The following is a 23,963-nucleotide window of genomic DNA, read 5'->3' on the forward strand; positions in this document are numbered from 1 at the left end:
CTGCTAAAGGACTCATGGGAGGGAGAGCAAGTTAAAGAGGAATCGGTCAATGTTATTTCATATGTCATTCATATGAGAGAAAAGCTTCAGCAGATGAGTGAACTGGCTCAGAGCCATATGGCAGCTGCTCAGAGGCAACAAAAGACTTTGTTTGATAAAAAAGCTCGCCACAGGAGTTTTGTCCCTGGCCAGAAGGTTTTGGTAATGTTGCCAACTTCTGACAGCAAGTTGCTGGCAAAGTGGCAGGGACCCTTTGAAGTACAGAAGAAACTTGGACCTACTACCTACAAAGTTTCCACACCAGGTCTCCAGCGAGGGAGTAGAGTGCTCCATGTTAACCTTCTTAAGGAATGGATTCCACGCACTGAGAATAAAACGGAGGGTTTGCTTATTCACAGCGTGGATGAGGAGGAAGAAGTTAATGACTACTTGCCTTCAGTAACAGTCTCTGTCCTGGACCTGAGCCATCTCACCAGTGAGCAACAGTCTCAGGTAACACCTCTGATTAATTCAGACATATTTCAAAAGTACCCAGGTCGCACGAGTCTGGTGGAGCATGACATTGTTTTAAAACCTGATGCAGCTGTGAAGCGTATGAGTTACAGGATACCGGAACGCTTCCTGGTGGAGTTAAAGGAGGAGGTGGACCTCATGCTGTCTCTTGGAATCATCCAACCTTCAACAAGTGAGTGGTGCAACCCTGTTGTGTTGGCTCCGAAAAAGGATAGCACGATACGTTTCTGCATCGACTTCAGGTACCTCAATTCCATATCAAAATTTGACTCTTACCCGATGCCACGCATTGACGATCTCATTGAGCGTTTGGGGAAGGCAAAATATCTAACGACCATTGATCTCTCCAAGGGATACTGGCAAGTACCTCTCACTAAACAGTCTCAAGAGTTGACAGCATTCTGTACTCTGTGGGGATTGTTCGAGTTCACAGTCTTGCCATTTGGTCTGCATGGGGCCCCAGCAACATTTCAAAGACTAATGGATAAGATACTCTGTGGGCTCTCAGCATTCACCTGTGCGTACCTTGATGATGTTGTTGTTTTCAGTGGAACTTGGGAAGAGCATGTGGATCACCTAAGGATCGTGCTGGATCGGCTGTGTTCCGCAGGCCTTACCATCAATCCAGCAAAGTGTGCTCTTGCTAGGACTGAAGTCCAGTACCTCGGGTTTACTGTTGGAGGTGGGACAATTAAACCACAGGTTGACAAAATTAATGCAATTGCATCATGTCCTCTTCCACAAACCAGGAAACAGCTGCGATCCTTCCTCGGCATGGCTGCGTTCTACAACAGATTCATTCCCAACTTCTCAGCTAGAGCAGCCCCACTGACGGACAGGATTGGCTCAAGATGTCCCAATAAGATTCGGTGGACAGCTGAAGCCGTTGCAGCTTTCAAAGACCTTCGCCAGTCCCTGAGTAAGAACCCTGTTCTGCACTCACCAGATTTCACAAAAGACTTTACATTGCAGACTGATGCTTCTGAAAGGGGTTTGGGAGCAGTGCTTCTGCAGGGACCACCAGAGGATCGACATCCTGTCGCTTACATCAGCCGTAAGCTGCTACCAAGGGAGAGCCGCTACGCAACGGTTGAGAAGGAAGCCTTGGCCATTAAATGGGCACTTGACTCTTTCAAATATTATTTGCTGGGAAGAGAATTCATCCTTCAAACTGACCACAAAGCCCTGCAGTGGCTGGAAAGAATGAAAGACACTAATGGGAGAATCACCAGGTGGTATCTGGCTATGCAGCCATACCGGTTTAAGGTTCACTATATCCCTGGTAAAGACAACACCACTGCTGATTACCTCTCTCGCTGCCTGATGGAAGATCCAGAAGTGGGGGGGTGTGTGATGGCCAAACCCGTGGCCACACTCTAAAGTCGTTGCTGGACAAAAGATGGTAGCCAGGGTTTGAAACCATTAAATGCAAAGGAAGATAATTGGACCACACCACCACTTCCTGCTGAAGCGGGAATGTGTGTTTTCTTTACTTTAAAAACAAAGTATTTGTATTTAATTAAATATTTGAGTTTAGGGTTTAATGGGGTTTTTGATTTTCTTCTTTGGTGTTTAGTTTATTAACAAACTAGATTGTACTGCATTGTTTGTGATTTATGATTGTGTTTTGTTTGTTACCCCTCATGTGTCACAATGGTCTGATCAGCCATTATATATACCTTTGTATGTCATTTCATGTTTTAGGTCAGTTATGTTTGTTTGTAGCAGTCATTTGGTTTGTTAAGTTTGCAGTCTTTGCCTGAGTTCAGTTTTGTTTCTTTGACCTCTTTTATGAGCTCAACATTCATTACTCTTGTAAATATAATTTTGGGGGTTAAATAAATGGAAACTATATTTTTCTAATAATTCCTGGGACTCCTCCTGTTTTTCAACTCGGTCCATCACAGGCATCAACAGAAAAATAAACACACAGAAAAAAGTGATGAGGTGAAGAAAGACACAATAAGTCTGCTGTCGTTTTAGATGTCACCAGCTACTTTGTATAGTCCTATATCTCTGATATTAGAAAAAATTAAAATGAGTTAAAATACACCTTTATTTTGATAGAGCTCAGATGGATGCCTCGCATGACTAATGAGTAGATCTCCTCCAAAAAAATAACAGACTTCTAATTCACTCAAACCGCTTTCTAATAAAGAGGAAGCACTAATGTAACTCACCTCCTCAGTCGAGCTGCAGGGGTTACATGTTAGGTCTGCTTTTCCTTTCCCCCCTCTCTTACATTCAAAGCCTCTCTTAGTTCACACTAGAACAGGCCGCCACACCATCATTTGGTTTAATATGAGTGGAACAACTAAACCGCACAGACTTTATTTGATCAGTTAGTTGAACCTTTTATTAATATGTGCAAAGAGCTGCAAACTAATATTTAAAGATTGCAAACAATAAATACACAATCCAAAATAAAAACACCTCTGCAAATGCAGTGGAAACGTTTGCTCTGGCAGCGCTTCGCATCAACATGTATATGAGGTACATTGCACTTTTCAGACTTGATCTGTGCATAGGTGCATCTTTGATGTGCAGCTCAGAGATCCACAATCCAGCACGTTTCTGTTTCTCTGACCGTCAGGCTGGCTGACCCGAGGTCACGTCAGAGCTTTATTTTTTATCTATATGTAACAGACAGTTGGTACCTCTCCTTCCATCCATTTCATACGACACAGCAGGCAGACTGCTGGTTGGTTGACCAGAGTTTTTCAATACCTTTCTGCATTAACACATCTCGAGAGGCGTAGGTGCCAAAAAGTGAATCCGAAGCCGAATGTAGCAGCTGCAGCACGGCACACAGAGCAAATATTTTCATGGGGTAGTATCAGAAATAAGACCTTTGAATATGTAGTCCCTTTAACTTCTTTCCTTCTATTAAACCATTCATTCATTCTTTTTCCTTAAGTCCTTCTAACCTTTTCACTGTGTTTTCTTTGCGTCTTTACAAGAAGAGTGTAAAGTTAATAGCAGTAAATGTCAAGGCTTTCTGATTCTCAGTGAGATAGAGCGAGCTAGAGGAGCAGAGAGGAATGTGTTAAATGAGGGTTAACTACCACACTGATCCCAGAACAGACTGCATGTACAAATCAAGTTCTCTCCTTAGTTTGTTTTCATCCTCCTAGTCCTCGTCCTCATCTCCTTGTAACCCTGTTTTTTTTCCTTGGGATGAAAAAGCAAAAAGGGGCCCAAATCTACTCCTGCAGGAACAATCGGTCATTGTTTGTTTTTTAAACTGCTGAGATATGAAGCGATCCGCGCTTGTTTGTCTCTAGTTAGTCTGCAGTTTTTATGTTAACACAAATGCATGAGTATTTTACTGACTCACTAACTGACACTGGCACTTTCGGGGGTTTAGAGGCGGCGTATGTACACAGATTGAGGAGGATCTAAGTATGACGTGGATGACAGTGGAAATCGGGCGTGGCCCTCCTGTCAAAGTTCATTCCCACTTTGAGTTTTTGTTTCAGAGACGGTTCAGCCTGATGCAAATTCACTGCGAGAAGAAAAATACCCTATAAATCTATTAGCAGCTATAGTTTAGGTAGCAGAGCGTAAACTAACACGTCACTTGGAGATGTAAGCTGTCTCATTTGGTTCATTTTTGTTTTTTGTTTGAAACTGAGCAAACCTGGTCTTCTCCTGAGGACTGCTGCAGGTATCATGCGAGCATGTTAATTTAATAAAAAACCAACAACAAAAAAACCCAAAATAGAATGAAACTCATTTCAGGAGACAAATAAAACTGATAGAGACATTTTTTTTGTACAGATGATTGGCAAACGGAAAGTTTCTAAAGAGTCGTGCACACACAAGTAGACTACTACAACATGCTACTTAGTTAGGGGAGTTTGGGAATGACAACCAAGCGGAACAAAATTAGACCCAAACATTGTCATCGAAACAAAAACACAAAAAGCTGAGGGGAGGGAATAGAGAGGAGGAAAGCTAAGCTGGCAGCGGGGTTGCTGGAGGGAAGCGGGGAGGCAAAAGTTCTGTGGAACTTAAACGTTTGAGTTGCATGAAAAGAGACTTAAGCCACAAGTCTACTTACAAGAGAAAACCGTCAAGAATCACAATGATTAATAAGTTTTAACACTTGGTATTTTCTGTATTTTCAAAGGCTTTTCAGAAAGGATGGAAGCGGTGGTTTTCCCGCGTACCGCTCCGCCCGATCAGTTCTTCGTCAGGCTGCCACGCCGCCTCGCCAGCTTAGATCTGCTGGGAGAGTTTTACGTCTATCCTGCCTCCGACGTTTTTCTCACCTTGGTGGCCAGCTCCTTCTCACGATCCACCAGCTCTCCATGTCAGCGGAATCGTAGCCGCTGCTCTCGCTCGGCGTGATGGCGCTTTCAAAGGTGGTGCTTGAGATCTGCAAGGAGATGGAGGTGGACGTGGACAGAGTACCCGAGCTCACACTGGGGGACAGAGACTCGCTCAGGGACTTGGAGGTGGGAGCTGTTCCCACGGGAGCCGCCTCTCCCAGCTTCTCTCTCAGCGCCAGAAGGTGACGGGTCTTTTCATCCACCTGGACGAAGGATGGGGGCGAATGTGAGGTGGGGAGAAAAGGGGAGGGTTAGTCATGTAAAGTCTGTACTCTAAAAAAAACTTTTTAGAATAGCACTTTGGTCTTTGAGTTGAAAAGTCTTTTTCCCTCTACGATATTAAACAGAGATTCATTTCTTTATAAATCTTTTAAGGCCCCACCTCCTGCAGCTGCTCCATCTTCTCTAGCTCCCACTGGTGCTCTAGGACAGCGGTCGCCAACCTTTTTTGCGCCACGGACCGGTTTATGCCCGACAATATTTTCACGGACCGGCCTTTAAGGTGTCACGGATAAATACAACAAAATAAAACCAGTACCGGTACCGAAAAAAAGAAGATTTATTCAGAACACACGTGAAAAGACCCAGGAAAACCGAGTTAACGATAAAAACGATAACAAAATAACGCTGAAAACCGATAAAAACCCTGAAAACCATACATTTTTCACCCGAGCCTCAACTCTCGCGGCCCGGTACCAAACGACTCACGGACCGGTACCGGTCCGAGGCCCGGGGGTTGGGGACCGCTGCTCTAGGATGAGGCTATCTCCTCTGGGCCTCCAGCCAGCGAGGCTCTCCTCGCACGTAAGCCACTGATGTGTCCAAGACCTTCCTCCTCCTCCTCTGCATCCCTGCTCCGGACATGAGCCCTCATTAGGATGAAGCTCTCCACAGAATTATGATAAAACAGCTGCTGTTCTTTAAACATGTTTCATGGCCGCCCACCTGGGCTTTCAGTGTCAGACATCTTACACAAGCTCAGCTCGTAGATCCCAGTCACTCGGTTGCCATAATGAAGCAGAAGTTATGAACAAGGAAACTTTGTAACAGGGCAGATATCTTTGATTGTGAAACAGAGATGGCCACAGTGCAGCAGCCCAGATTTACCAGTCAGGAGTTTTGGAGTATCCAGTCCCAAAGAGGTTCTTGAGAGAACAGGTGGGGACAACTTGGCGTCTCGGGAGTAAAAGACCATGCAGATGTCTTTGGTGATAATGGCAGGCTGGATGCAATGGTCCAGCTGCAGAGAGGAGATAAAGGGTGTGTGTTAGACACGATGACATCAAGACACTTAAAAACACGTACAAACAGGTACAACACGGCGGAGCAGCGGCTGACCTCCAGATACGCAGATAAGGTCATGTAGATCTTCTCTCCATAGGGAGTGACGCGGTTGAGCAGGAGGGAGTTGTGCAGGGATCTGTCCCACACTGCCTCAAAGCGATAGAAAGTGCTGAAAAAGACAGAAAGAGGAAAAGTTAGCTTGACAGCATTATTTTTTATGAAGTCCTACTTGGTGCTAACATTACAGGGTCTCTGTTTACAGCAGTGTGTCATGCTGTTAAAAAAAAGTGAGTGACGTGAGCACAGTTCTGACATATCAGGAAGTGAACACAGTGACTGAAGCGGTGTTCACATTCATCCTTGAATCATGACAAAACGTGAGGAATCGCACTGAGGTGAGACCTTGACAACAGATAAATCAGGAGCCACAGAGTGTCAAGTGTCAGCCGACACCAATCAGGACAATGATAAGAAATTCATTTACAGACACGTGAAAAAGCAGTTTAAGGATCTGGATCTAGATTATTACACCACATCATCATTATACCTGTGATGCAGCAGCTGATGGAACCAACTTTAGCAGCACAAACTTGAGGTAATCATTTTTTATTAGTGTTTCACAGCAGTGTGGATGGATTTCTGGCCCATTTGTCTTTACAATGGTTCTTCGGTTCATTGAAGTTTGCAGATATTTATTCATTCACAGCGTTCTTAACATTCAATCATGTTAAAGTCTCAACTTTGAGCCACTGCGGCACCACTCTGTTGTTGCTTTGCTGCTGCGCTCTGGAGTCAGACCCAACGATGATCTCTTTGACTCTAGAGTACTTCATGGCTCACTCAGTGACCTGGACACTTTGCAGGTTCTTTGCCAGCAAAAAAAAGCCCAAATAATCATCACCCGAGCAAAACCGTTGGTATGAGGTGTTTGTGCTGATATGCCGTGTTTGGTTTTTACCAATGTTGAAGCTGTGCATTAGGGCTTAGGTTTTCAACTTTGCAAACCTAACCCATGCTGCCATGTTGTATTTAGAGGGAAAATGGTTTCTCCTGGAAGCCTTTCCAAACAGGCCATATATGTTGAGTCTTTTTCTAATTGCACTGCCATGAACTCCAACATTTAGCATGCTAACTGTGGCCTGTAGAGCCTCAGATGTGTGGGGTGAATTTTCTGGGACGTCCACTCCTGGTAAGATTGGAAACAGTCTTTGATTTTTTGAACTTGCAAATAATCTTTCTTGCTGTAAAATGATGGACTTCAAAGCCTTCCCACATTCATGGGTATCAACAACTGCTTCTCTCCTCCTCAGTATGTTACCACTTACCTGAATACGCCACACCAGCAAACTGACAGTAGTGGTTACACTTACTGATGATCTATTGCATTTGATTAGCACCTGGCTGATACTGACCCTCTTAACTAATTATGGAAATAGTCTTGGATGTACTTAGTTTTTTAAACATCTGAATTTCGGCTCAGTGTTTGTTAAATAAATAATGACCTGGTATAATGTGTTATGTGTTGTTCATCTGAGGTTGCATTTACCTCATATTAAGACCTACTAAGGACCTGATTTTTTTTAATTATGTCCTGATACATAAAACCTGAGAGCTCACATAACTGCATATGCTCAGAATATACAGCACACATGGATACAAATTAGTGCCTTGCAGCAGCAATCTTAAGACCATCACTATGAGCTCTATACAAGGTTACACTGTTCCTGTTATTAACAGCAGGGGGCACTATCAGCCACAGACTGAGAGCCAGATATGCTCTGCTGGTGCCTCATTGTTACTGAGGTAAGACTCTATAGCAGGGGTAGGCAACGCCAGGCCTCGAGTGCCGGTGTCCTGCAGGTTTTAGATCTCACCTTGGGTCAACACACCTAAATCAAATGATTAGTTCATTACCAGCCCCCTGGAGAACTTCAAGACATGTTGAGGAGGTAATTTAGCCATTTGAATCAGCTGTGTTGGATCAAGGACACATCTAAAACCTGCAGGACACCGGCACTCGAGGCCTGGAGTTGCCTACCCCTGCTCTATAGTGAGAAACAGCTGAGGGGGAAAACATTGATCTGGAAACGTCTGAGTGTTACAGAGGATATACATAGCACTGTGGTTCAGTGTCACACAATCACAAACAAATACAGAAAAGTACTACAAAGGGTGTTGCCTCCAAAGATCGCTTTTACTGGTTTGGAGCTTAGGAGGCTTAATATCGACAGGCATGAATGAAGACAGATCAGAACAGCTGTTTGATCACAGCATCCAGTACCAACACAATCATCCACACTCAAGAGCCCTGTTGGCTTCAGAGTCAGCAGCTGAATGTCTAAAATATGAAATGTAATTTTTTTGGTCCATCAGCTACAGCATGAACTGCTTAAAGTGAGAAGCAGCCTAAAGCCCGACAGATTCATCTTTCCAGACTGAAAATATCTCAGAGTGAACCGAGTGGTGCGTTTTCAGTGTGATCTCACAAAGTCAAATCCCTTTAATGATGTTCTGTCCTGTCTTCTTCTATCAAAAGCACACAAACACTATAAAACATTGTTTCTGAGCTTTGGGGTTTTTGTTTACTACAGAGAGGTATAGTACGACTAGACCCTAAAGGTAGGCTGCTCACCTACAAGCAGCTCACGAACATCTTTCCAATGGAGCTCGCTGCCCTTCTCGTGGATGAGGGTCACTGTGATCCTCCGCTGGATCCCCTGCAGCAAACATAACAGGAGCTCAGGATCACAGTGGGCACAGCTAGAGCAACATTACGCTTTAAAAGAAGAGATTCAACTGTATACAAAGGAAGCAGTTACCACTGTGTGAGTAATAAGAAAACAACATGTGCACCAATCCTGTACCTGGTGCAGCAGGTAGGTACCATGGCAGGGCAGGCCTCCACTGTGATCCACGATGGCTGGGATGTACCTGTGCATGGAGGGAGGAGGTGACACAACATCCGTTCGAGGAGACAATATAATTTTTATGTTTTCTTTAAATCTTGCTGACACACTGACCCAGGTTGGATTTGGTGATGGTGTTCATTCAACTTGGTGGCTGGAACTTGCGTGCGCGCACACACACACACACACACACACACACACACACACACACACACACACAAGCTCAATGTTAACAAGTGGGAATTTGTCTGAATTTAAGAGAAGGTGAATAAAAGTGAGGAGTATTTACTACATGCTTTGGGTGACTAAATGGAGGATGGATAGGTGACATGAAAACACTACTGACCCTTTATACTGAGCCAATAGCTCACACACTTCTATTAAATCTGTCTAAAGAGCCAGTAATCACAGAGGATAGATACTGGAAGCAAACTGAAATGTTAGGAGGAACTAAATCACACATTACAACACCAGTGGCAGCACCCTGCTGTCTCACACATCAGGATCACGGTCCTGTTGAAACGGGCTAATCGCTAAAGCTCACAGTTGCATTCGTCTATACTCAATATGATCGAAAAAACAATTTCAAACAAACAATTAAGAAAGGAACAAGTAAAAGATCTACTATAGCCAAAAGAAGACCATTTACAGACTATAGCGCTGTGAAAAAGTATTTGCCTCCTTTCTGATTTTGTATCTTATTGCATATTTGTCACACTTACACCTTTCAGATCAATACATTTATAACATTAGACAAGAATGTCTAATATGAAACGGCAGTTTTCAAGGGCAAAAAGCTATCCAAACATACTTGGTCCTATATGAAAAAGTAATTGCAGTGAAAACCCGATACCTTGTGTGTCACCTCTGACACCAAGAACTGCAGCAAGCGTTTGGTGCTAGAGGTCACATTTTGAGTTTGTGAAGATATTTAAGGTAGACACACGTAATTAGCGGCAGCTGTGTTGTTGATCGGGGGGAAGCAAACAGTTTGTGACCACTGAGCTGCTGTTAAATCCTGGAAATAAAGAATCTGAAGGACAAGATGAGTAAGGCTGGAGTTATTGGACTCTATCAAGTTTAATAACTTCATGCATACCAGTGACATCGCGTCACCGTCGCCAACGAACACCCCAGTGGCTTCAAGCCTAGGCTTAGCCTCTACAGGAGAGGTTTCAGCCATGAAAAGTGTGTCCATCACAAGCCCACCACCATGATCTCAGGCCTTGAAGCAACAATCATGAAAACTAATCTTAACTGAGAGTGTTGGATGTCCTCATTGTTGCAGAGCACATGGACAGCATACTCACCTGGTTCTGTGGGCCAGCAGCACATGTCACACCATCCATCACCCTTGTCATCACATTCAATCTTGATCTGAGAGAAACCTGAAGACAGAAACGTTCAATGATAAAAACACACAGTAGAATAAAATTGTAAGACGTCATCAGTTGATGCAGTTTAAGGACACTTGTTCTTCTGTGCAGTCTCACCTGGAGCTCACGTTTCTAGTTCATGCCATCATGACCAAAGATTCTTCAGTTAATAGTTTAAAGATGTCCATGAATGCACTGCTAACTGCTCTTCACCCTTATAAAAATCAACATGCATTTAGAATAAGAAACACTTTTACAAAACCAAAAGCTTCACTGTACTTAGTGATTTATATGTCTAAAAAACAGGTTCAGTTTGTAACTGAGAGAGCGGCTCGGTGGTGCTGAATTATATTTCCAATAGAAACACAATTTCATATGTTGTAGTAACAACACACTGCCACAAGATGGCAGCCTAGGCCTACTTTACCATGCTGTTCCAGTAAAAAAGAAAAAGTGACAGAGCCCTGAAAGAGTGACAGTGACACTTTTTATGAACTCATCTGTAATGTGTCACCTTTTCTGTAGAATGAAGAAGTGCTTCCCTTCTTTTAAAGTAAATACAGGCTTACAAAGATCCTCTTAACATGTTTCTGAAATAATCCTAAACACAATCATTAAACCAAAAATGCAAGAAACAATTTATTTAATCACTCTTCTTAACTTAATTCCTTAACTTAGTAAAAAAAGAAATAAACAAGAACTTTTCTGCTGTCTCACCTCTGTCAGTTTTCATGCTTTTGCAAGAACAGGTGGAGGTGCAGGTGGAACTTTGACTTCACTGTGGTTTGTATGTGCAGGCAGGAGTGTGACATCTCAGAACAGCAGAGGATTGTCGAGCACGGTGACTCCTGCTGCGACGCCCCCGTCTGACTGTCCTGAGCTCTTGGTCCTCAGCAGACGGCCCACACACTCATTCATCACCATGTCTTTACCCTGCCTGTAAGAAAAGCAAGAAAAGGCTAACATTAGAAACAGCCACCAACCAATCCCTTTTACTCCACCACCCAAAAACCAGTGAGAAACACTAGCTAGTATTAACTTGGAATCAAAGTCCACTAATCCCCAGGCTCCCAGCATAACATACAGTCCAACACAAACTCCACAAACTGTCTTGCTTCAGCTGACTTTCCTTCACCTTCTCTCCAGACAATCTGTTGTGCTCTTTTCAGCACAAAGCCACACTCCTGCTCACTGATCCTCACCTCTTTTTAACCTAGTCTCAGCAACTTTGTCCCATAGCTCGCACATCCTTTCCACCTCCATCTTTCTTCCCAGCCAACTGATACATACCTTTTCTCCTTCCTTAAAAGCCAGCCTAAGAAATACGATTTTATAAACGCCCGATAAATGAAACTGTCATTTTCAAAAATCGTATCATCCAAATTCATGCAGCGTGGCTAAATTAAGAATGAATTGCAAACCCGAGCTTCCTTGCTAACATGATTAACAGCTAAATACTATCATAGTGGAGGTGTAAAATTACTGCTAAAATAGCTCATATGAACCCTGATACTGGACTATGTATTTATCAAAACAAATGATCTGATATTACAAACTAATGATTGCTTTTTACAGTATTAGCCCAGAGTGATGTAAGGTAGGGTGGTTAGTCAGCCATAACCTGCTGACAACTTGTATCTGGTAGCTTTTTCACATCCTGATCAATGTTGTTGTCAAGTGTGTCTCACATACACTATTATCTCAGTCACAGTACAGCATGCATGAATCACAGTAGATACACAGTAATGCAAAACAGCAGGCAGTCATGTATGTGTCGTCACTGTTTTGACTGAGGCTAGCTCATACATGGAATGCAAGAAAAATGCTGCATGTGTGTGCAGATCCACACATGCACTGCTTAAACTTCCCTAGTTTAACAAAGGGTGAGCAATAAACAGAAGTTTTCAACATTTTTAAAGATGCTTCTATCCCCCCGCTGTACCTCCTCCTTCTCGCTGAGACTTCAAGACAAACCGTTCTGCTGCTGACAAGGCCATTGATACTGTTTTGTCCCTCTCTGGACCCTGTAGACGAGCGCAACCACAGAGAAATAAATCAGAGGAATAAAATGCAAATGATATTGCTTACACTGAACAGCAACACCCAGGTGAGGATTATGTACACAGACTGACACAGCGACAGGTCTGTTGTCACTTATATCATCCAATCAGGGCTAGACTTGGTGTTGCTTAGACGTGAAAAAAATAAACTCAATGATAATGTCGTTCCAGTTGCTCATGAATACGAATCATGAATCGCAAGTCTGCAGGTTTCATTTTAGTGTTTTTAACTAAACTCTTTGATGTAATCATTCTGAGTGCAAATCAAAAGTTGGACCTGTTCAGAAGTGTAGTTGTCAGTAGGGCTGGGCCATATCATACTGTTAACGGTAATACCGGTATAATTTTGGGCAACGATAGAAAAATGAAATATCGCGATAGAATCTGGGTAAAACGCGCACGCGCAGTGCCTTTGTTTTCATATGCACACGTCGGAAAAAGCATGGCGGCGAAAGCAAATCGTTGAATGAAACGGATGAACCAGAATTGGTTTGTAAAAATGCTGCAACTTCAGTGGTGTGGAACTGGTTTGGCTTTCGTCCGTCAGACACACAACAAAGCACTATTTTTGGTAGCGCATGCTAGCGGGCCGTCGTTATTACTAGGGATGGGTATCGTTTAGGTTTTATCCGATACCGGTGCCAAACCGGTACTTTTGAAACGGTGCCGGTGCTTAAACCGATGCTTAAAGAATGGAGAACACAAACTTGGTCCAAAAACCTCTCATGTTCAGCTGTTTTTTTGTAAAAAGATAACAATGTTAGCCTTTTCTGCAGCTATGGGGCATACATGGTATCACTCTTGGCTGGAAGCAGTGCTTAAACAATGGAAAAAACTTTGTCCAAAAACCTCTCATGTTTAACTGTTTTCCACTTTTTCTTTGGTCATTTTAGCCTTTTTGGCCAGGGTGAAGGGAGTATCTGCCATCAAACAAGAAGACAGCCGCATGTAGCTATGATGATGTTTGCTAGTTCACCTTACATGCATTAATGTAATAACGTGGTTAGCCTACTCAACGTAAATTATACACGAACAACATTAAGCTACTCACGCAGAGAAGAACGGCTGCTGCTGCCATCATCATCCGTCATCATTTCTGCTACACTGGCAGGGCTAGGGGCCAGGACTCTCCTCTTCGGGATTTTGGGGGATGTTGCTAACTCCAGGACCGATAACAGGCACCACACCCGCAGTAGATGTGCACGGTGTGAGGTCTCGCAGCAAGCTATCAAATACGGCGCATTTTTCGGCTTTTTAAAAAAAACGCTATGCGTCGCCAGGTGTTTCATCGGATTTGAGGTGTTACCTCCTTTGACAGTATCACAGTATCACCTTAAAGCACTTGTTGCAGGCTGCTGAGTTTCCATCTTTTGCTGTGAAGTACAGCCAGACTTTTGACCGCTTCGCCTTGGGCATTTTTAATCTGTAGCTCTGCTCTAAAAGAACGTACGTACCTGGGCCCGCCTACTATCCTCGGAAACGTAAGATGATTGGCTAGAATCTAAAGTGTATCACAGCTCAGGAAAAAAAAGCACCGAAATGTGCGCTGCTTTTCGGTCTGGTTACTACGGTTTATGTCAGAACCGGTGCCATCATGGCACCGGATACCGGTACCCATCCCTAGTTATTACTGTGTTTTTTGGAAAATACGGCACACTTAAAATCAATCCTTAGAATTTTCTGAAAATCGACAGTGCCCCTTATAATCCAATGGGCCTTATGTATAAATTCTGGTTGTGTTTACTGACCTCGAAACGATTGTATGTACATGGCGCTCGAAAATCTGTCAAATGTTTTAGTACGACTTTGCTAAGCTACGAACCCGCACCGCTTGATGGATTGTCGGAGCATTACGGCTATCGTAGGCAGGCGCCTTGCGGAGTGATACGTACTGTGCTTCAACATAATATTACCGTATTGTGTGTGTATAACCTCTTTTTAAGTTTTGTGGATATTATACATGGTTATGCTGAGGATATGTCGGCCAATTTCCACTGGAAATGCCTTTTGGTCAAACTGTCAGCGAGGAATTTGCATTTGCACAGGAAATGGAGATCACTCACCCAGTGAAAGTGCAACTGTCATTTAAACTCAGTCTACAGTCAGACCAAGCCACCTTGCCAAATTTATTTACACAGCTGTGTGGCCAAAGGCAGGGGGCCAGCTTGGGTACAGCTCTAAACATTAACCTCTTTAACTGCAGCTGAACGCCATCCCTTATTATCTGCTACTTATAATGCAGTTATAAAATAAGATCTACGGGTTTTCCTAATATCATTCACCACTGAAAAATATTTTGGTCTGTTAGATATTTCAACAGCATACACAATTTACATCCAATACTGCAACAAGCTTACTTAGCAGCATTTTTTTAATCAGATAAACTCAAATGAAACAAGTTGGTTAATTGGTAACAATTTCAAGTTTCAAATCATGTCACTGTGTGTTTATTGTAAAGGAGATTAAAATGCATGATAGTTTGAACCCACCTGAGGGACTCATTAAGTTTGATCTATGAATTCCTCATACATTTTTGCTTTATAGTGGCAGAAATGTTGATCATGAAAGCTTTTTGTAGTGAACTATGCTGCTTTCACCTACAACATCCAGAGCACACAGTACATGTTGCTATAAGCTACACCACATAGCTGCTATAATTTAAACGCACCAACGATTTGTGTATAATCGTTATCACCAGACTATGTCTCAAGAGCATATGATCTGTTGACAAAACTCACTGTTATGAAGATAGATTGGTTCCAGTGTCTTCATGAAACGCTGGCTTTATCCATCTTCTGGGGCGTGCCTGCAGTGGAGTTCTGAAGAGTTCCTTGTGAGGGAGCTGCTGGTGAAGATCACAATGTCCTCCTTGATTCCTGCCATGAGCTTCAGTCTTTCTGATGTTTCTCAAAGATGCCTCTTTCAGTGGGTCAACAGAACATCTGGCACAGGACAGCTGTGATGAAAGAAAAGGAAGAAGTTTCTCCAAACCTCTGGGCTAACGAAACCCAGCTGGGTCCTGATGGTCTCCCACACTACTTTCACCCCGGGTGGATGTAGCTGTTCATAATAATCTGCACTCTCTTCACTATTATGAAATGAAAAGAACAAGTTACACTACAGTACTGATACCTTCTGCTGCTCTTTTCAAACTTTCCATGTTACCGGGCTGTAGAGTGCTCTGAACATTTTTATACTTTTAAATCCATTACACACTCACAGTCTTATGTGAAAATCTCCTAAGGACAGCATTACATTTTTGCTATTAACAGTAACTCTGGACCTCTGTGGAGTGTGCAGATGATCTCATTACTGTCTAAAAATCCAAGGAGTGCTGAATCATTGAAAAATACACAGTAACAGGTGTGTAGCATCGCTAACTAGGTAGCAACAAGCCTCTAACACAGTGTGTGTATGCTAGCGGCTAATCTAGCAAACAAATGAACAGAGTGGTTTTAGGTGTTGCCCAAGGATAAGATGATAAGCTGTGTGTCTTTTTTATAATGACCTGCTTGAATTTACCTTAATCGAAGGAGTGGTCAGTGTGGGTAAAGCCATGAGCAGATAAAGTGGATGAGTGGGACTAGGTAGGTGTGCCGAAAAGAGGCAACAAAGCTGAAGAGTGTGTTGAGAACATAGTGGCGCTGCCAGCAGGTTTCCGGCTAGCAGGAAGGCTCTGGGTACCACCTCCAACATTGGCAGTCCCATTTTGTGAAAGCCAATTAAAAAAATAACTAGGTTTCCATGTGTAATTTGTGTGGAACAATACTGCACAAGAAGCTAAATAGATTTAGAAAAACGAAAAAAAAAATTGTTGAAGAACAGAAGATAAATGTCCTTTTTTTATATCGTTAACTGGCCTGCTGTGTGGTGCACAGCGTTAACAGGCCAGCATTCAGACCCCAGAGTTTAACGGCCAAGTTCGAGTCTCTGACGGTCTGTCTGCTACAGCGGGGTAGGCCGAGCGAAAGACGAAGCTCCGGGCTCCTCCTTTTTCCAGCTTTTTTTTCCATTACCATTTATTTAGATTTCAAGCTGCAAGTAAAAGCTCAGGGAAACACTTTTAAAGAGCACAACGTGCACATCGCGCAACCAGCCTTTCCAAATTAGCTGGAGACCACACATTTTTGCACTCAAATACTCAACAAATTTCACACGCCCACACCTGCTTTTTTCCCTGCACACCTCTTTCTACACTTATTTCTCAACAACCACTCCTTTTTCATCTCTGCTACCGTGCCTTTATTACATCCTCTTAGCTAGCATCAATGACTCCCTTCTATGGATTAGCTAAACCAACTTTACATAACAAGTTTCCCCGAAGAGCCCACTTCTCATCTTACCTGCCTAGATTTCAGGACCTAGCAAGGACGGTAGTTACTGACAAACACATTTAACTTACCAGAAAAAACAAGCAGCGGACCTCCTCTCAGCGTCCTGCTCTATCTGCCATTCCCGAACAGAGATAAGCAAGTTTCTCCATGACTGCAGCTTTGTTTGGCCTGCTAAATTGGCGCCCCGGCGGCCACGCCCCCTGCCGTGACATCACGCTCCAAAGCCCCATAGACAATAGAACCAAATTTTTAAAAAAAGAAGGAAAAAAAGAATGTTGTTGTTACATTATGTTATGACATCATCATGATGTCATAACATGCCTTTGATCTGTGAATCCTTAAATCCGGGTAAGAAGCCCAAACTTTCATGCAGTTTACTTGTAACACTCGAGATTGCAGCATTCAAAGGTACGCCTGAGAAAAATTTTAAAACAGTTGAATCTTTAAGACAGTCACTTCATCAACACTCTGACATGTCTCAGAGTAAACACGGCAAAGGCTTTACTACAATGGACCACCAAAATCCAGAGCCAAATTCTGATGAAACACATTTCCAGCTTCCACTCAAGAGGAAGCGAGGCCCGAATTATGTTGCACAGAATTGCAGAAGTGACGACAGCTGCTCTCCACCAAGGAAAAAAAGACGAATCTGTGAAGAAAAACCTGTGTTGAAAAGAAAATACAGTCAGATTTCCAAAGGCAGCAAAAACAACTCTGAGAGCTACTCTCCAGAGAGAAAGAGGATGAGAATAGACACTGAGAAAAAAGAAACAGCAGTGACTCGGAGCATCCAAAAAAGTTCTTCTTCAAGGACTATCCAACTCCAAGTTCAGAAAAAGAACGATATGAACTTGAGTGATACCAAAAACTCTCAAAACACACCAAAAGACAACAAGAGGCCAGAACAAGCTGCAGTGACAAAGAGCAGCCAAAAAAGTTGTTCGCCAAGGACTATCCGACTCCTAGTTGAGAAAATGAACAATATGACCTTGAGTGATACCAAAACCTTTGAAAACACACCAAAAGACAACAAGAGGCCAGAACAAGCAGCAGTGACACAGAGCATCCAGAAAAGTTCTTCGTCAAGGACTATCCAACACGTAGTTGAGAAAATGGACGTTACGACCTCGAGTGATACCAAAACCTCTGAAAACACTCCAAAATACAACAAGAGGCCAGAACAAGCAGCAGTTAGACAGAGCATCCAGAAAAGTTCTTCGTCAAGGACTATCCAACACGTAGTTGAGAAAATGGACGTTACGACCTCGAGTGATACCAAAACCTCTGAAAACACTCCAAAATACAACAAGAGGCCAGAACAAGCAGCAGTGACACAGAGCAGCCAAAAAAGTCCCTGGTCCAGGACTATCCGACTCCCAGGTCAGAAAACAAACGATACGGCCTTGAGTGATACCAAAACCTCTGAAAACACACTGAAAGACAACAAGAGGCCAGAACAAGCAGTAGTGACACAGAGCATCCAAAAAAGTCCCTGGTCCAGGACTATCCGACTCCCACGTCAGAAAACAAACGATACGGCCTTGAGTGATACCAACACCTGTGAAAACACACCGAAATAGAAAGAGAGCCCAGAAGACCAGAGAGAAACAAATGTGTGGATCATTGGGTCCAGTTACATCAGACGAGCCGAGGGTGAAGCAAAAGAGATTTTCGGAGAAAATTTCGGACTTAATACCAAAGTCCAGTGGTTTGGCAAAGGAGGAATGCGCTGGTGGGGAGTCCTTCCTCGTTTTTATAAGGAGCTATCCACACAGAGCCCACCTGACATACTGGTAATCTATGCTGGGGGCAATGATTTGGGACTCTTTTCTGCTTATAAACTTTCTTCTGTCATTGAGAAGGAATTAATGCAATTGCACACAGAGTTCCCCTCAATGACAATTGCATATTCATCCATCAACGAGCGTCAAGTGTGGATATATGGAAATCCAGGCAAAATCAATAAGGACAGGAAGACTGTGAATGCCAGCATTAGAAAGGCTGTCGACCGCTTCGATGGAGTGATTATTGAGCATCCGCATATCAGGTTTTTCGACAACTCCATTTTTTTGCGCAACGGAGTTCATTTCTCCAAGAAAGGAAATGAACAGTCCAGAAAACCATACGTTGTTCATTTTAGGCAATGTGAGCAACATATAGCTAACATGTGCTCTCTTTTTTCTTTTCCTCTGCCTCTCACCCCCCAACCAGTCATGACAGATGGCTGCCCCTTTCTTAGCCTGGTTCTGTCAAAGGTTTCTCCCTTTTTATAAGGGAGTTTTTCCTTTCCACCGTTGCCAAGCGCTTGCTATTAAAGGAGATCATTCGATTGTTGGGGTTGATAGTTTAGAATCTAAACTAAACTAATAAACATAAAACATCAGGTGAGGGGTTCACATAGTAGGGAGCACTACAAAAATTACAAATAAAAACATGTAATTGGCGGCAAATCAAAAATAAAAAAATAAAAAATTGAAAAATATCTCTTACTGCTCTGTTTATTTCCTTAAATGAACACTTGTACTTTTTGTCATAGAAGAATAAGAATATTAATATGAATATGAACACCAAAGCGTTCCCAGGCCAGCCGGGAGATATAATCTCTCAGCCTGTCTTGGGTCTGCCCCTGCCTCTATCAGTTTTATTTGTCTCCTGAAATGAGTTTCATTCTATTTTGGGTTTTTTTGTTGTTGGTTTTTTATTAAATTAACATGCTCGCATGATACCTGCAGCAGTCCTCAGGAGAAGACCAGGTTTGCTCAGTTTCAAACAAAAAACAAAAATGAACCAAATCAGACAGCTTACATCTCCAAGTGACGTGTTAGTTTACGCTCTGCTACCTAAACTATAGCTGCTAATAGATTTATAGGGTATTTTTCTTCTCGCAGTGAATTTGCATCAGGCTGAACCGTCTCTGAAACAAAAACTCAAAGTGGGAATGAACTTTGACAGGAGGGCCACGCCCGATTTCCACTGTCATCCACGTCATACTTAGATCCTCCTCAATCTGTGTACATACGCCGCCTCTAAACCCCCGAAAGTGCCAGTGTCAGTTAGTGAGTCAGTAAAATACTCATGCATTTGTGTTAACATAAAAACTGCAGACTAACTAGAGACAAACAAGCGCGGATCGCTTCATATCTCAGCAGTTTAAAAAACAAACAATGACCGATTGTTCCTGCAGGAGTAGATTTGGGCCCCTTTTTGCTTTTTCATCCCAAGGAAAAAAAACAGGGTTACAAGGAGATGAGGACGAGGACTAGGAGGATGAAAACAAACTAAGGAGAGAACTTGATTTGTACATGCAGTCTGTTCTGGGATCAGTGTGGTAGTTAACCCTCATTTAACACATTCCTCTCTGCTCCTCTAGCTCGCTCTATCTCACTGAGAATCAGAAAGCCTTGACATTTACTGCTATTAACTTTACACTCTTCTTGTAAAGACGCAAAGAAAACACAGTGAAAAGGTTAGAAGGACTTAAGGAAAAAGAATGAATGAATGGTTTAATAGAAGGAAAGAAGTTAAAGGGACTACATATTCAAAGGTCTTATTTCTGATACTACCCCATGAAAATATTTGCTCTGTGTGCCGTGCTGCAGCTGCTACATTCGGCTTCGGATTCACTTTTTGGCACCTACGCCTCTCGAGATGTGTTAATGCAGAAAGGTATTGAAAAACTCTGGTCAACCAACCAGCAGTCTGCCTGCTGTGTCGTATGAAATGGATGGAAGGAGAGGTACCAACTGTCTGTTACATATAGATAAAAAATAAAGCTCTGACGTGACCTCGGGTCAGCCAGCCTGACGGTCAGAGAAACAGAAACGTGCTGGATTGTGGATCTCTGAGCTGCACATCAAAGATGCACCTATGCACAGATCAAGTCTGAAAAGTGCAATGTACCTCATATACATGTTGATGCGAAGCGCTGCCAGAGCAAACGTTTCCACTGCATTTGCAGAGGTGTTTTTATTTTGGATTGTGTATTTATTGTTTGCAATCTTTAAATATTAGTTTGCAGCTCTTTGCACATATTAATAAAAGGTTCAACTAACTGATCAAATAAAGTCTGTGCGGTTTAGTTGTTCCACTCATATTAAACCAAATGATGGTGTGGCGGCCTGTTCTAGTGTGAACTAAGAGAGGCTTTGAATGTAAGAGAGGGGGGAAAGGAAAAGCAGACCTAACATGTAACCCCTGCAGCTCGACTGAGGAGGTGAGTTACATTAGTGCTTCCTCTTTATTAGAAAGCGGTTTGAGTGAATTAGAAGTCTGTTATTTTTTTGGAGGAGATCTACTCATTAGTCATGCGAGGCATCCATCTGAGCTCTATCAAAATAAAGGTGTATTTTAACTCATTTTAATTTTTTCTAATATCAGAGATATAGGACTATACAAAGTAGCTGGTGACATCTAAAACGACAGCAGACTTATTGTGTCTTTCTTCACCTCATCACTTTTTTCTGTGTGTTTATTTTTCTGTTGATGCCTTTCAAACAAAACTAGCCATGATATTTTCCACCTTCCCCCTCTGACAATTAATATCAGTTAACCCCGCCCCCTTTCAGATTTGTTCACCAAAAGAAAATAAAAATAAAACGTCATTAACGCTGTTTATTATTTGTCAGACCGGTTTCATTTTCATGCTTTGTAAATATCTATGTTGTATGGAGCTTGAACTAAAATGTAAATATGTTTACTGTATTTGTAATAATTATAATCCATTAGCTGTACAGCATAGATGTGTCATGCAGATATCCTAATTCTGTGTATGGTAATCTTGCGCCATTGAACTGTTAGTGAATGAGGCAACAATAAAAGTGGGAAACGTGCATTAGCAGATCAAGTGCTGCCTGCTTATTTCCTGCTTTATGTGAGCTTCTGCTGTAGTTTATTATGTGCTTTTAGCCCCAAGAAACCACCCTGTGGCGCACAATAAGATCTTCTGATGTTTGGTGTCATCTTCCTGTGATCTCCTGTGAACAGGTGGATTCATTCATTTCAAGTTTATGTATGTAGCACTAAATCACAGCAGGCGCTGAACACTGTAAAGACTCTAGAATAATTATGGAGGCACAACATTTAAAGCTCCTGTCCTTCCATCCCACAGACCTAAAAGTTAGTTATATGATAAACAGCCCCGTGTTTGTTTACTTGATTTGTAAAATGCAAAGTGGTGACTTTTTCTCTTCAAGTACGTCCTCATATGGAGACAGTTTTTTTTAATGGCCCAAAACAAGTCATTGTTTACAAAAATATACATTTTATTCCGCAAAATGAGGTAAACAGTGAAGAAAAGTATGAGAAAAGGGAGCATAGGATCTCCGGAGACTGTGGCAACTAGAATTATTGTATACGTGTGTGTATTAAGGACTGACACAGACAAAGAATTAATCATACAATGAAGCAATGTACTTTTTAAATGTTTATTAAAACCATTCAAGTATTGAGTCATGAATAAAACAGCAACCTCTGATCTGCTAATTGGGAAACAGAGGATGTCAGTGTATGTTTCAGTGCTAGTTGTACAAATTGAGTGAGATGACTTTACATTTGAATAGATTCGATTACAAGTTATATTTGGTTTTAAATTTGATTTAAATCAAGCCAATTCACAACATATAAACTTGAAATATATGGTAAGATAAAGGTTGTGCAATAATACAGAGGAAGCCCAAACGATCAAATGACCCCCTATGAGCAAGAAAACTCCATTTTCGGCAGAACCAGAATCAGGGAGGGGCGGCCATCTGCCTCCACCGGTTGGGGTAAGAAAATGAAACTAAACTATAGGAAGACAAAGAGGAAAGATGTTCATGATATATATGAAACTTTCCGCTAGCCCTGACTAAAATATTGTTTTTGACAGGAAAGTATTGTTTCATTCATGTTTATTCCACGAGGTGGACAGCAGGAATAGAACAAACCAGATACTAAGAAATAAAGTATACAATGAAATATTCTCGATATGCTAAAATTCCCATTGAGACTGGATAAGATTATTCTAAAACTGGTCAAAATACAATTCTCTTCATGCACAGAAATCCCACCCAGTCCCACAACCCAGGACAAATATTCCTGGTGTGTTCTTGAGCTGGACAGAAATTCCTCTTGCTGAGCGGGGTCCACGCCAGCCTCGTGTCAGGCAGACGAGGAGCCTCCTGTCCCAGTCTCGTCCGTCAACTGGGTCCATCACATCCCAACCCAGTTCGCATTCTGCATTGGAGTCCGTCGCTCGATACCACCGCGGCTCCCTTCACGTCATCACCTATAAGTAAAAACAAATAGGAGCCAGAACCATCATCCCGGAAGCTGCCCTGGCTTATAGCCATGGCGACCCTCTCCCAACACGGCTGCACCCAGTGAACAACAGTGAGACACTACTCACAAATGCAGGCAGTATACATCTGCCCTGATGTCAATCACACACGTTGTCTCCTACTGTCGCCGTTCCTGCTGTCGGGACTGGGTCACCACATCACGCTGACCGGTCTCCAGACGAGGCGTCGCACCCCCCACGATCACGCAGCGGCTCCCTCTTTTCCACCTGGCCTTCATGCGTTCCTCTTCCAATCTAGGGCCTCTCTCCTCCCAGTGCTCAGCTTGCTTCCTTTTAATACGACCTTTAAACAGCTGAAAGGACACCTCTGGACACACCCATGCCTCAACATGTGATCACTATCAGCTAATTTGTCCCATTGCCAGCCAATCCACAGTGGATTAAAAATTAAAAATCCACGACCACAATTTTTCTTTCTAATTATTAATGAATACTGAGAGCCTCTTTCTGTGTTTTGTCTGTTTTGGGGTTGTTGTTTTTTACCTCATTTGTTACTAACAAAGTTCACCAAACTCACACAGTTTACATTCTGTATGTTTCCATCTTTACCAGCCACACTCTAACTGCATTTAAGAAAATAATCCTTAGAAATCGTCGTTTTTCTCTTTCGTAATTGATGATAATTCAGTGAATATACTGCGCTGCTTCCTTTTATTGCGTCACACATTGCTTTAAGTTTTTCAGTGTCCAGTTATTTTTTACGGCTGTTTGAATTCTCTGTATGTTTGACCCTGTAGACTGTTTGATGGACTGCTTGTCTTCCTGTTTGTTACCGCCGCCTGTTTTTGACTAAAGATTTGGATTTCTGACTTCAACACA

The 23,963-nt window shown here is 42.5% G+C and overlaps 2 protein-coding genes across 7 annotated transcripts; one reads left to right on the top strand and one right to left on the bottom strand.

Moving 5' to 3' along the window:
• Positions 1 to 1,925: 1,925 nt before the first annotated feature.
• Positions 1,926 to 16,990, bottom strand: LOC146364197 (kinesin-like protein KIF1B). 6 transcript variants are annotated; one of them, XR_014798904.1, is made up of 11 exons: positions 16,876 to 16,990; positions 15,212 to 15,429; positions 12,356 to 12,437; positions 11,131 to 11,350; positions 10,348 to 10,425; positions 9,152 to 9,197; positions 8,996 to 9,062; positions 8,764 to 8,848; positions 6,186 to 6,300; positions 5,793 to 6,087; positions 1,926 to 5,698 (listed from the first exon to the last, which is right to left on the bottom strand). XR_014798904.1 is itself a non-coding variant. In XM_084917229.1 (11 exons), exons 6-10 carry the CDS (start codon positions 10,370 to 10,372, stop codon positions 6,206 to 6,208), a joined length of 318 nt encoding a protein of 105 aa, XP_084773355.1. In that variant the 5' UTR covers positions 10,373 to 10,425; positions 10,531 to 10,627; positions 11,131 to 11,350; positions 12,356 to 12,437; positions 15,212 to 15,429; positions 16,876 to 16,990; the 3' UTR covers positions 1,926 to 6,087; positions 6,186 to 6,205. The 6 variants fall into 6 exon arrangements, 4 of the variants coding, with proteins under 4 accessions (XP_084773355.1, XP_084773351.1, XP_084773354.1 ...); XR_014798903.1 differs by having other exon boundaries at positions 1,926 to 5,050; positions 5,230 to 6,087; XM_084917229.1 differs by adding an exon at positions 10,531 to 10,627 and having other exon boundaries at positions 1,926 to 6,087.
• Positions 15,244 to 19,248, top strand: LOC146364198 (uncharacterized). Its single transcript, XM_084916712.1, has 2 exons — positions 15,244 to 15,321; positions 18,388 to 19,248. The coding sequence occupies exons 1-2, from the start codon at positions 15,244 to 15,246 to the stop codon at positions 19,078 to 19,080; spliced, it is 771 nt and encodes a 256-aa protein (XP_084772838.1). The 3' UTR covers positions 19,081 to 19,248.
• Positions 19,249 to 23,963: the final 4,715 nt, after the last annotated feature.

Source organism: Perissodus microlepis, chromosome 20 (assembly GCF_051167445.1).
Source record: "Perissodus microlepis isolate ML-2025 ecotype Zambia chromosome 20, ASM5116744v1, whole genome shotgun sequence".
Lineage (NCBI taxonomy): Eukaryota > Metazoa > Chordata > Actinopteri > Cichliformes > Cichlidae > Perissodus > Perissodus microlepis.